General features: G+C 42.2%; 1 protein-coding gene across 7 annotated transcripts in view; it reads right to left on the bottom strand.

Moving 5' to 3' along the window:
* Nucleotides 1–13,205, bottom strand: part of ALCAM (activated leukocyte cell adhesion molecule) — a 254,083-nt gene that overhangs the window by 38,498 nt on the left and 202,380 nt on the right. For 2 of the 7 annotated variants that reach the window (XM_053307294.1, XM_053307296.1), the window contains exons 15-16: nucleotides 4,159–4,215; nucleotides 1,248–1,277 (exon numbers count right to left, since the gene is read on the bottom strand). The exons of 3 other annotated variants lie outside the window; for them this stretch is intronic. In XM_053307294.1, the coding sequence (XP_053163269.1) occupies nucleotides 1,248–1,277; nucleotides 4,159–4,215 (87 nt within the window). The remainder of the gene's footprint in view (nucleotides 1–1,247; nucleotides 1,278–4,158; nucleotides 4,216–13,205) is intronic. 2 more of the 7 variants (XM_053307295.1, XM_053307298.1) reach the window with 1 other exon arrangement.

Genomic DNA, 13,205 nt, shown 5'->3' with positions numbered 1-13,205 from the left:
GAAAAATGGAAGCTCTCCTGCTGCAACGGAGTAGTTAGTTGGGAAGTTCTGTTACTTCTCCTTGCTGTACTGATTTATCCTTTCTCTGCATGTCAGCCATTGTTAATAATAGGCATGTACACCCCAAAAGTATTGGATCTGATCCAATAAGTATTGGAATCAAGTTTAGGGAGCTTTAACCATATCAAATATTGTATCATTATCAAGTTCTGATCAAAAATCTGATAAAATCAGAAATATTCACCATAGAGGTCAATGGAAAAATAAGGGGGGAAATCATGAATTGTGAATGGCTGCACAGAGAGTTCAGAAATTTAGCACACAGGTTGTTCAGGATAACAAGACTGTGTATTTAATTTTAAGCAAATCAGTCCATCCTTTGATTTTTTTTTTATTTTTTAAAAAAATGCCTAAATTGGACTAATATAAGAGAATCCCAGCAGAAAAGTGTGTATACATCAGAGAACCACAGTGAAAATGATTTTAAATCTGAGAATCACAGTGGAAGTGATGTAATATCCAAGAATCTACCACTTGCTTTTTAAATTGGTTAATACATTAAATTGGTTAAATAAATAAATGCACAGGCAGATAGCAGTCATTTTTCAAACTGTGAACAAGTAAAAAAACTTGCTCTGACTTTGGTCAGGGTCTGAGAGCAAGCTACAGACACCATTTTGTATTTAGAGGTTTCCAACAGATTTCTGATAATTTTCCTGATATTCCAGTATGAATTCTGATAATTTTGATATGACATAGGCTTTTAAAATAATATCGGAATTATTTTCAATATATCTGATATCGCCAATATTTTTCTGATATAGATATTGGATGTAGCTGACTACACAGACCCAGTTAATAGTAGGCATTTTTGCAGGCACTTGCAGACATTTTTCTCTGAAAAATCACTAAATCTGAAATTCAAAACCTATGATTCTAGTAACTTCATTTTTGTCTCTCTAAACCTGGCAAAGATCTCCCCAAACCTAAATATGTTTACTTGGAAGCCCAGTGCTTCCAACAGGATTAACTTCTGGTTCAATAATTACAGTTAGGACTATAGCTAAAGGCCTCCTGGAAGAAATAACTGAACATTAGAATCAAACTGTGCAACAGCTTCTCCAAAACAAGAGAAAAACTCTTTAAAATTTAAAGTAGTCCCAGGGCATGATCTGAATGTCATGATACAACAACTAAACAGAAGTTACATATGACTGGATCTGCCCAATGCTTGTATGGGAGAATACCTGTGAACTCCATGTACTTCTCCCTTAGCTCTGTGGACAAAAGGTGGGATATAGATATAATAAACCTGGATTGCAAAATAAATGAAGCCTACTGTATATCTGATAAATATATGAAACATGGTCCAAGATTTTTGTGTTAATTTCCTTATAAATTCCATTTCCCAACCAAACAGCCGGCCTTTTTTGTTTTGCATTTAATAAATCAACTGAACTAATACAACCTATTTTCAAAATCTTATAATTATAGGTGGGAAAATATAATTAAAATTATGCATCTCTAAAGAGAAAAAGCGTGAATGGGAAACAGTGGGATTTCTCCTCCCTTAAAAATATGGAAGTGAAGCTGTTTGAAGACAAGAGTGTCTAGACACCAACTAGCTGCTGACTGCAAAGGCAACTTCCTCAAACACAAGAAATAAGCCTTATTTGCACACAGGCAACTTAGTCACCTTTTAGAGATGTGCAAATTGATTTGACTCAGATAGATTCAAGCTCAACTGGGGGCGATTCAAATGATTTGAACTCTAATCAAATCAGCCTTAGAATAAAGGGCCTGATGTGAGTTCAAATTGAAATGACTCTGATTCAACTCTTATCAATTGATTCAAGCACAATTTTTTTCTGGGGAGAGCTGGAATACCAATTGGGGTTGGTGGGTAGTTGAGCCCTCCATTCCAGACATAGAGAGTTGGCCCGCTTCAGAGGACTGGTCTACTAGGTAGACCAGTCTTCCGAGGTGGGCCAACGCACTAAGTGCAGGGCTGAGGGCTGGTCTACTTGATGACCGCAATTGGTAGACCAGCTCTTCCTGGAAAAGATGGCACTTGAATCAGTTGAATTGATTCGAGCCAAATCAACTTTCAACAAATCAATTCAAGGATTTTGCAATTCGATTCATGCACATCTCTATCACCTTACTTCGTCACCTTTTACAATTATATATATAAACACAGACACATAAAGAACAGATCTTCAGCATCTCATTCACATAAGATTAATGGTTGACATTCCATGCAGCAGAAGGTCAGCATTAGGGAGCCACTGGGGCTGATGCATAACATGATGGTGGTGCACTACAAGGCAGCAGGATAATGGCTTAAAACAGCATCTAGGCAACTGCACTACCCCTGTCAACTGAGTTTTAAAGTGGCAGATCTCTTATATTAAGTGAGGGGTAGGGGGAGCAACAGACCCTCTCCAACCCCAGCACAACATTCTTTCAGCGGCCATTGCTGGTGTCTACTTTATGTTTCTGTTTAGACTGTGAGCCCTTTCAGAATAGAGAACCATCTTATTTATCTATCTATATACTTAATTCGCTTAGCTGATGCATGGGGATGCGTGCCGGCCAGAGTTCCAGCCAATGAGAGGGAGATAAGCCATGTGAGAGGTAGAGAGGGAGGCAGCAGACAGGGAGAGTGGTTGGGGTGTTTTGGCAGTGCCGGGACTGTGGAGAAAGGGGAGAGGAAATAAGGGGAAAGTGCTGGGGACAGCAGAGAAAGGTGAAAATGAAGATGAAATAAGGGGAAACAGATGAGGACGGGTGGTGGGCAAAGCCCCCCACCCTGAGGAGGAGAAAAGGTGAAGCCAGCAGGGAGAGAGGAGACTGGGGCTGGGGGGAGAACCAAGGCCTGGCCATGGTAGGGAGGCAGTGGTGGCAGTGGGCCTGGCCACGGTGGGGAGACGGCAGTGGCAGGGTGAAGAGGAGGGCTGAGTTATGGGGGGGTGGCCACCGGTGGGCTGACGGAAAGCAGCTGCTGGTGGGCTGAGGATGAGGGCCAAGTTGTGGGAGGTGAGAGAGCGCGAGCGAGCAAGTTGTGGGGGGTGAGAGAGCACGAGCGAGCGAGTTGTGGGGGGTGAGAGAGCGCGAGCGAGCGAGTTGTGGGGGGTGAGAGAGTGCGAGCGAGCGAGTTGTGGGGGGTGAGAGAGAGCGAGCGAGCGAGTTGTGGGGGGTGAGAGAGAGAGAGCGAGCGAGTTGTGGGGGGTGAGAGAGCGCGAGCGAGCGAGTTGTGGGGGGTGAGAGAGCGCAAGCGAGCGAGCTGTGGGGGGTGAGAGCACAAGCGAGCTGTGGGGGTGAGAGTGCAAGCAAGCGAGCTGTGGGGGTGAGAGAGTGCGAGCGAGCGAGCTGTGGGGGTGAGAGAGCGCGAGAGAGCGAGCTGTGGGGGGTGAGAGAGCACGAGAGAGCGAGCTGTGGGGGGTGAGAGAGCGTGAGCGAGCTGTAGGGGTGACACTGTGATCGAGAGCATTGTGGGCAGGAGAGCGAGAGCGCTGTGGGAGGTGAGCGCAAGCGAGAGCGGTGGGGGGAGAGCGCGACTTGTGCGGGAGACAAACAGAGAGAACAAGTTGTGTGTGGGAGGGAGAGTGAGTTGTGGGAGGAGGGGGGATGCCACAGGCTCAGTGCACTACTGCACAGATGCTCTGTGCGGGTTCAGCTAGTTTATTTATTTGTCTATGTGAACTGCTTTTAGAACTTTTGTTGAAAAGCAGTATATAAATAATAGTACTACTACTACTACTTACATGGTTTACAATGGAAATAGTTCTGTACAACTGCCCAGAAGTGGTTTCCAATAAGTCCTGTTGGGTAACACCATAAGGGCTGCCTTTTGCTCATCAGCCTCAGTGGGTCTCTAAAGCTGATGTTCTACTTCACCGAAATGTTGGCCAGTGAACAAAATGAATTTATATCCCATCTTGTTGAAGAGTACACATGGTCTGGTTCAGAGCCAATAAAGGGGCCATACTGAACAATTTTAGCTTTCAGTTAAACACTGAGAAGAAAATGTTTTGACGGAGAGCTATAACTTTAACTGGCTTTCTGGGCCAGATATAAAGTTTTTGTTACAGGGATATGACAAGACAAAAGAAGATTCTACAAACCACAACACACATAAAAAAATAACTTTCTTGCCTCAGGAGGGTTTGACTGTTCTGTGCTGCTTCCTTCTCAGACTCTCCGTTGACATCCCTTTGGGGACAGAGATTATGTAAATAAATGTTCAATGTTGGGTTCAACAACTACTTGACAGGGGTGGGGTCTATGTGGCTACTAATGAGCAACAGGGCACATAGTATCAGCACAGTGAGGGGTTCCAAAGGGACAGCATTCTTATCTCTTTCTACATTTAGTTTGAAATCATTATATTGTCATTTTTGTTCCTACTATTTGCTCAGAAAGCAGTAAGACTGGTTTATACTAAGGGATAAATTTATGCTGAAAGTATAAAATTGCCTGCAGTGATAATTCAACTGATTAAGTTTTATTCAGAAGTGACAGGTATAGTAATTATCTATAATTTAAACAACAAATAATTTCACTTAGTTCCCATCATAATATGTCTAAGCTCCGTTCACTTCAGTTTTCTGTTTTAAGCATCTTGAAAATAACCCAATTGTTCTTTTTCTTATACAAGTCTGACCCACTGAAAATGTTCTTTAGTATTTTTAGATTTTATTGCAGTCAATCGTGCAAAACACAGTTTTCCATATTATAAAGCACTGGAAGCCATCACAGAAACAGGACTTTGGCAAGCTTAATCACTCATTGATCTCTTATAATGGGGTCCAGAGAGAGAGAGATCCCTACACTTTAAATAATAAACAAAATAGGCAAAGAAATGACGGGAGACTGCAGGTACTCAAACTGAAAAATTTCAGATTTAAGAAAAGGAATTGAGATGGGGAAATGTCGAAGAAAGGAAACTGGGCTATTTAAGAGACAATGGAATGAAGACCTGTTAACCTCAATAGGTGGGCAAGAGTTCAAGGCAATACAGACCAACTGATTTGACTACTGTAGTTGAGGAAGGGTTGAGGACAGGTTCAGGAGCAGGACTAAGAGATGCTAAAGGGCCGGGTTGGTGTCAGGGCTCAGCCAACTTGGGCACAGGCTGAGAGCCTAGGGCTAAAGAGGCCACTGATAACCCACAAGGCCCTGGTGAAGATAAGATGGTGACTGCCAGCCAAATCACCGAGAAGCTCTCCAAGCTGTTGCCACAACAGTACTGCCAAAGTAAGCAAACCCCTGTAGGGCTTCCCTTAGTGTTGGCCTAGATGACTCTTAAGCAACCATGCTGGTGGCCACTATCTTTTCTTACCTCTAATGCAATACCCCCACCATTGTGTCATTAGACATATAGAAATGCGGGCACTGGCACTGCATTACTGGCGGGGGGAAGAAGAGATGTGTGCTACCTGTGCAGCTGAAAAAGAGTGCTCTGGGTGCTGCCATCACTGCTATCACCTAGGTCCCCACTAGAGTTTGGGGAAGGTCTCTTCTTGTCTTGTTGTGGAGGCAACAGCTGAAATGTTCTTTGGTAGCCGCACTAATAGCTGCCATCAATAATGCAATGGCCCACCAATAATGCAATACCCCAGCCCCATTGCTGTGCCAAGGGACACAGTGGTGGGGCCAGGAGCCCTGCATTATAGATTTTTAAAAGATGGTAGTTTGCCAGCACAGATGTATGCTCCTCCACACACAAAGGCACTTGACTAAGAGCCCATGTGAACTTGGTGTATGCACTGCCTAAGGACACTCCCTAGACTAAATAGCTCAGAAGATGGTGACACTATTGAGATTTAAACTATAACTTTTAGGAGGCACTAATCCATATCTCCCTTTTAATTTGTAGCTGGAACAAGATGGATGATATGATGTTATGTTAAAGTCGCTCTACAAGCAGCAGCCTGGGAAATAGGGAAATAATAACACAATGACATCATTAGGCTATTCTCACAACCAGCAAAAGTTCTCACGACCAGCTAGGAGAGCCTAGTCAGATTTTTGCTGCTCGTGTAAACCACCGGGCTCGCAGGTGAGCCCAGTGGTTTACAAGCGGCTAACCCATTTGAGAAGCCCTCCTCTTAGCCCAGGTTAGCGGAGCAAGTGTTCTGCTAACCTCGATTAATGGACCGTGTGTTGCCACAGCGTGGCTCCACGCCATGGCAACTCACGAGGAGACCCCCAACTGGGAAGCTAAAAAGCAGCTTCCCAGCATGGGGGTCTCTGCAGCATGCTCTGCGCACTTGCGCAGGGCATGCTGGAACTTCTGGGGGCCGTGTGACCCCCGAACCCCCAAGCCCCCGCTGCCTCCGTGATGAAGCCGGTATTCATGTGGGCGGCTGATCCAGCAGCCCAGGCAGGGCTTGCTGATGGTCTGCAGGGAGAGCGGGCTTATCCTGCTCTCTCCCCGCAAACTCTTTCAAAGCGGGTCTCACTAATCGTGAGACCCGCCTCCATATCACACACTTCTACAGTCTTGGGAAAAGGCAGTTTAAGCATGGGAGAAGTAGTTCCTTTGTAGGAAATGTTTGCATAAGAATATGCACTTTAAAAGGTGGGTGGTAAACCTACATCTCTGCACTGTAACCATTTTCATATTCTCTTTGACTGGCTAGCAAAACTAGTTTGATTTCCTGAAAATGGACACCTGTGGGAATGTCCAAAGGTAGGAAGATGTAGTGTGGAAAGGACAGAAAAGGCCAGGATTGTGGGCTTATCTCGCACCACAACATTTGTGGTTTAAACCACAACCATAAAACTGGTTTCATTATCAGAACTAAAAACAAAAGGATGCAATACTGGAATGAAATTAAGCTGACTCATTGCTGCAGAGATTTTTCATTCTTCTACTTGGGTAATTTCCCTCCTCTTGTCATACCTTCCTATATTTTTTCCCCTTTTGCTAATGGGAGGAGAAACTTCTTGGTTGCTCTTCTAGTGGTTATGAGGGTTACAGTGGTTATAGTTGTCCACAGACAACTATTGATGGCCCTAGTTTCTTGAAAACTATATGCATACATTTACTTTACATAATAAGGGTTTAATTAAAAGATAAAGGAAGAGATAGATCTATATTCAAGTTATCCTTGTGGGTGGGCAGGCACATTATAAGCTTGACCTTAAACCTTGTAACACAAGATGTGTGTAAAATCAACATGTAGAGAGGAGTGCAGGATCATACCCCCTGCCCTGCCCCCAGATCTTTGTATACATTGATCAGACCTTCTAAACAGAGCCTTCACGCATATACATGCACTGTACCCACAGAACCCACATGCATGAAGATTGTTCATACACAGACACTCTCTCTATTATTATTGTTCTTCTTGTTGTTGTTGTTGTTATTATTAATTTCTTGTTTACACAGTCAGACAGGTGTTATTGACTGGTTTGTCAATCCAGATGTCAAGTCCTTCCCAAGGACCTGGGATGGCTGAATTTTATCATCAATACTGTTGGTTATTATAGATATCGTCCAAAATATAGGCTTTTCCCAGTAAAGTTGCTTTTTGTAATTGGCTGATGGTGATTTCTGGAGTCCCTATGGTGTTGAGGTGCTCTTCAGGTTGTTTGGGAATTGCACCTAGGGGGCCAATTACCACTGGGATTATTTTGGATTTTTTCTGCCACTGCCTTTCAATTTCAATTTGAGAATCTTTGTATTTTGTGATTTTTTCTATTTCTTTTTCTTCTATTCTGCTATCCCCTGGTATTGCTATCTCGATTATTTTAACTTGTTTTTCTTTCTTCTCGACTACAGTTATATCTGGGGTATTGTGTGGCAGATGTTTGTCTGTTTGTAGTCGGAAGTCCCATGATATTTTTGCATCTTCATTTTCTACCACTTTTTCAATTTAATGGTCCCACCAATTTTTGGCTACAGGTAGCTTGTATTTTTTGCAGATGTTCTAGTGCATCATCCCTGCTACCTTGTCATGCCTTTGTTTGTAGTCAGTCTGTGCAATCTTTTTACAACAGCCAATTAGGTAGTCCACTGTTTCATCTGCTTCTTTACAAAGGTGGCACTTGCAGTTTGTTGTGGATTTTTCAACTTTGGCTTCTATTGCATTTGTTCTTAGTGCCTGTTCTTGCGCAGCCAATATTAAACCCTCTGTTTCTTTCTTCAAGTTGCCATTCTTAAGCCATTGCCAGGTCTTGGTGATATCTGATTTTCCACTTATATTGTGCAAATACAGTGGTCCCTAAACTTACGTAAATAATCAATTCCGAACGCATGTTCGGAGGTCGAAATTTTCGTAAGTCGAGGAGCGCACCACGGAAGTCTCAAAACATTTGTAATTCGAGCAAGCCGCATCTAAACATTCGTAGGTCGAGTAAGCTGAATCTAAACCGGCAACTACTTCCGGTCTTTTTTGTCGCTCGTAACTCGAAAACAACGTAAGTCGAGTAGTTCGTAGGTCTAGGGATTACTGTATTGTCCATGCAGTGGCTTATTGTTTCATCTGGTTCTTTATAAAGGCGGCACTTGCTGTTTGATGTTGACTTTTCGACTTTTGCTCTTATTGCATTTGTTCTTAGTGCCTGTTCTCGTGCAGCCAGTATTAAACCCTCTGTTTCTTTCTTCAAGTAACCATTCTTAAGCCATTGCCAGGTCTTGGTGATGTCTGATTTTCCACTTATATTGTGCAAATATTGACGATGCAGTGGCTTATTTTTCCATTTTTCTGCTCGGTTCTTGACTTGTTCTTTCTTGTAGGCCTGCTTTGTTTCATTGGTGTTGAATAGTTCCTCGTTATTGACCTTTGTAAGTACATCTTCTTCACTGTCCTTGATATATTCTTCAAGGCCTCTTTTCTCCTCCGCTACTGTTTGATGGACTTGCAGCATTCCTCTTCCACCTGAGCTGCGAGGGAGGTATAGCCTATCGACATCACTGCGGGGGTACAGAGCATGATTGATGGTCATTATTTTCCTGGTCTTACGATCTAGCATCTCTAGCTCTGCCTGGGTCCAGTCTATTATTCATGCAGTGTATCTGATAACAGGTATAGCCCAGGTATTTATGGCTTGTATGGTGTTCCCGCCATTGAGTTTGGACTTGAGGATTTTTCTAACTCTCCTGATGTATTCACTTCCAATTTTTCTTTTAACTTCAGTGTGTGCAATGTTATCAGCCTAGAGAATGCCCAAGAATTTGTAAGGTTCTTTCTCTTCCAGGTTCTTGATCTTGCTTCCATTCGGCAGTTCTATTCCTTCTGTTTTTGTTATTTTCCCTCTATTCATTATTAATGCAGCACACTTGTCTAGTCCAAACACCATTGCTATATTGCTACTGAATATACGGACAGTGTTTAGCAGTGATTCGATTTCTGACTGGGACTTTCTATACAACTTCAGATCATCCATGTACAGCAGATGGTTGATTTGACTTGATGTTTTAGATGTTTGGTATCCGAGGCCTGTTCTGTTTAGTATTTGTGAAAGTGGGGTCATGGCGATCACAAACAACAGAGGGGATAGTGAGTCCCCTTGGAAAATACCTCTTCTAATGCTAACCTGTCCAAGTGTCTCACCATTGATTGTTAACTGTGTACTCCACATGCACATTGCTTTTTAAATAAATATCTGAATGTTTTTGCTGACAACAGTTGTTTCTAAACATTTTAGTATCCATTTGTGAGGCAATGAGTCAAAGGCTTTCTTGTAGTCAATCCATGCAACACTTAGATTTGTTTTTCTTCTCTTGCAGTTTTCTAAAATCATTTTGTCAATTAGCAGCTGGTCTTTTGTGCCTCTGGTGTTTGGACAATTTCCTTTCTATTCAACTGGAAGCTGTTTGTTAGTTAATAAGTGTTGCATCACTTCATCTGCTATTATCCCAGTTAATAATTTGAACATGATTGGCAGGCAAGTTATGGGTCTATAATTACTTGGAAGTGCACCTTTTGCTGGGTCTTTCATTATGAGATTTCCCAGTTGTTAGCCATTGTTCATTATCATCTCCTTCCAAAATGTGATTGAACTGTTCTGATAGCTGTTTATGAAGGCTTGTTAGGTGTTTAAGCCAAAAGCCATGCAGGTGATCGTCGCCTGGTGCAGTCCAATTTTTAATTTTCTTTGCTCTTTCACTTATTAATTCTGGTATGATTATTAGATCTTGCATGTGTTGGTTACATTTTTCGACCTCTTTCACCCAGCCCGCTTTTTTATTATAATCTATTGGATTGTCCCATAATTTCCCCCAGAATTGCACTGTTTCTTCTTTATTTGGTGTTTCTATGTTTCTTGCAATTTCTCTTTCTATGCTTTGATAGAGACGTCTCTGATTCAACTGGAATTGGAGATTCTGCCTGTGTTGTGTAATTCTGGCTTCGTATCTGCTAATCTTCTTTGACACTGCTGTTATTTGCTGCTTTATTATTTCCAAGACTTCTCTAATTTTCCTTGAATCTAGGTGGTATTTTTGGATCAGATACTGTTGGGTGTTTTCATTCTTCAGCTTCTTGTCTTTCATATCTTTCAATTTACTAGCATCTGATCTAAGCCTGGAGATTTTATTTTCTAATCTAATCTTCCATTTAAGTGATGTACTACTTTCTTTTTTTACAGGTCCACTGATCTTATATCCGAGCTCTTGTGTTGTTATTGTTGCTGCACTGTACATGAGTTGGTTTGTTTCTTGCAAATTATTGGTTGTTATTTCTGCAAGTGCAGCATTGACATCTTTTAATGCCTGAGCAAGTTGTTTTTTGGCAACTGTTTTAAGAGCTGGAAGTCGAACCCTGGTGGTTGTTTGGTTCATGTGCTCAGTTATTTTTTGTTTTAGTTCTTGTTGCTTTTTTGTTAAACGCCATTCGGGTTTTTGAGGTGAAGGCAAAGGGGAGGTTGCCTGGTTTTGATTTTGAAACTGTTCAGCAACAGTGGCATCCTCTATTTCCAACACCTCTTCCACCTGCGCCTGAGCAACTTCTTATTATGAATCTTCTCTGGTCTGCTAGCCGTTGTTCTGTTATTTCTGTATCTGGATTCTTCTCTTTCCAAATTTGGTACATTCTTTTAAAATAACCTCTTCTAGTTGGACTAGACTTGTAATAGCAGATCATTATTTCCTTGTTGGCGTTTTTCGAATATTTTTCTCAGTTAAGCAATGTTTCTTCCAGTAAGCTTGCAGTCTCCAGCCCTGGTTGCTCAACTGAAGATCCTGAGTCCTGTAGCTCACTTGCCACCAGATGTCCAGGGTCTCCAGCACCTGGTGCGGTCCTTGTTGACCCGGGCGACGACCGATCTGGTATAGATTTATTAAAGTTACGTCTCACCATATTGTTGATGGGAGATTATTATTATTTTTGTTTTTGTTGTTGTTATTATTATTATTATTTATCAAATTTGTATACTGCCCCAAACTTTAGTCTCTAGGCGGTTTACAAGTACATTACATATTACACTCTGTGCTTCACTAACCATCACCCAGCTTGGTGTCTGTTTATCAAACTATCACAAGTTGTAATCAATACTAAAAGATGAGGAGATTTACAGAAGGTAGACAGAACAGGAAGCAGCAGACAGCTTGTTTGTTTATTTATTTGATTTTTATACCGCCCTTCCAAAAATGTCTCAGCGCAGTTTACACAAAGAAATAACAAATAAATAAGATGGATCCCTCTCCCCAAAGGGCTCACAATCTAAAATAAACATAAGATAGATGCCAGCAACAGTCACTGGAGGTACTGTGCTGGGGGTGGACAGGGCCAATTACTCTCCCCCTGCTAATTAAAGAGAATCACCATGTTAAAAGGTGCCTTTTTTCCAAGTTAGCAGGGGGTTTTGAAAGTAAACTGCCCTTGAGTGATTGGGCTCTTTCAGCAGCTAAAGGCAAAACAGCAGAAGAAGCTCCAGCAGATCCTAAGACTTCCACAGCTGGTGATGTTTACCTCAACAGATCCCACAGTGAACAACTGACAAAGCAGCAGTCAGAAGGGTAATCCAGGCAGGAAGACCTCAACATCCTAAGACTTCTTCAGTTAGTACCCTAAGAAGGAGAATACCCAAAGCAAGGCTAGGTCTCCATTAGATTTAAGTAATAGAAGCTGCACCAACTACAGGAAGGAGACATTCCATTCAGGGGTGTACCAAGGTTGCAGTGGGCCTGGAGACGAGATTTTAAAATGGCCCTCTTGCTGCCTTATTCTCCTTCTCCTGGCCCCACGTCTCTGCTAACTATTCCAACTACAGTTACAAGATGTAAATAGCAGTAGAACCACTAATACAACAGTATCAAGAAGAACTTTAATAATTGCACATATCCCAACTGAAGTCCTTGAGCTCCATAACTTGCAAGTTCCAGCTATCTGAAGGCACCAACTGTATTATAGTTATACTATAAGAAGGTGTGTGTGTGTATGGGTGGGGGGGTTAGTTATTGTTTGCATGGCAAACATGCCCCTAAAGCATTGTCTGGTAATTAAGCAATAAGTGAATAAGGCCATTATAAGGCCATTCTACTATTTTCACTTCCCCCCACTTTATATGCACCTGTCTGAGATTATACTTCATGTACCCAATGATGTGGACTGTACTCCATGAAAACTTGTGCTATAATCCATGTGTTAGTCTTTAAGGTGTGTCACAAGACTCTTCCTTGTATCTAGAGAATAAAGAGGTCCTGGCAAAAACAGCAAACAGATGAAACCTGGGATAGAGCTAATGAGGTCAGGAAATTCTCATCCAGCCAAGCCTCATTGAATCATGTGGGAAAATTAATTCTCAGCCTTTGTTTCCTATCTGTAAACGGGTGCAACACCAACCACAGACTGTAGACATATTGCAACTCTAACTACATGAAGTTTGAAGATTTATCCCTATTGTTACTACCCTTAACAAACTCCCTAGCCTTTGGTTCCCTTCCTACCATCCCTGTATTCTCCAGGCTCGACCCTTACTCCGCTTTGCCTGCTCTTTTTCTTTTCTTGTCACTTAGTCAAGCAACTTGCTCAAACCAACCTCCTTTCTCACCAATCCCTGGCACCCTTCGTACCAAATTCCTCCCTCCTTTGCTCCTTCTACAATGGCCCACTTCTCTCTTCCTACTCTTAAAATAACCAAGACCTCAGGGATGTTTCAACATATCTTTTGCTTTTTGGCCCAACACCCTTTCCAGTTAAAATACTAATAATTATGTAGTAGGGCTGGGGGATGCCTCTGCCTAATTTAAT

The sequence above is a fragment of the Hemicordylus capensis genome, chromosome 3 (genome assembly GCF_027244095.1).
Source record: "Hemicordylus capensis ecotype Gifberg chromosome 3, rHemCap1.1.pri, whole genome shotgun sequence".
Taxonomy (NCBI): domain Eukaryota; kingdom Metazoa; phylum Chordata; class Lepidosauria; order Squamata; family Cordylidae; genus Hemicordylus; species Hemicordylus capensis.
Note: the sequence above shows the minus strand (reverse complement) of the source record. Positions and strands in the feature narration are given on the sequence as shown.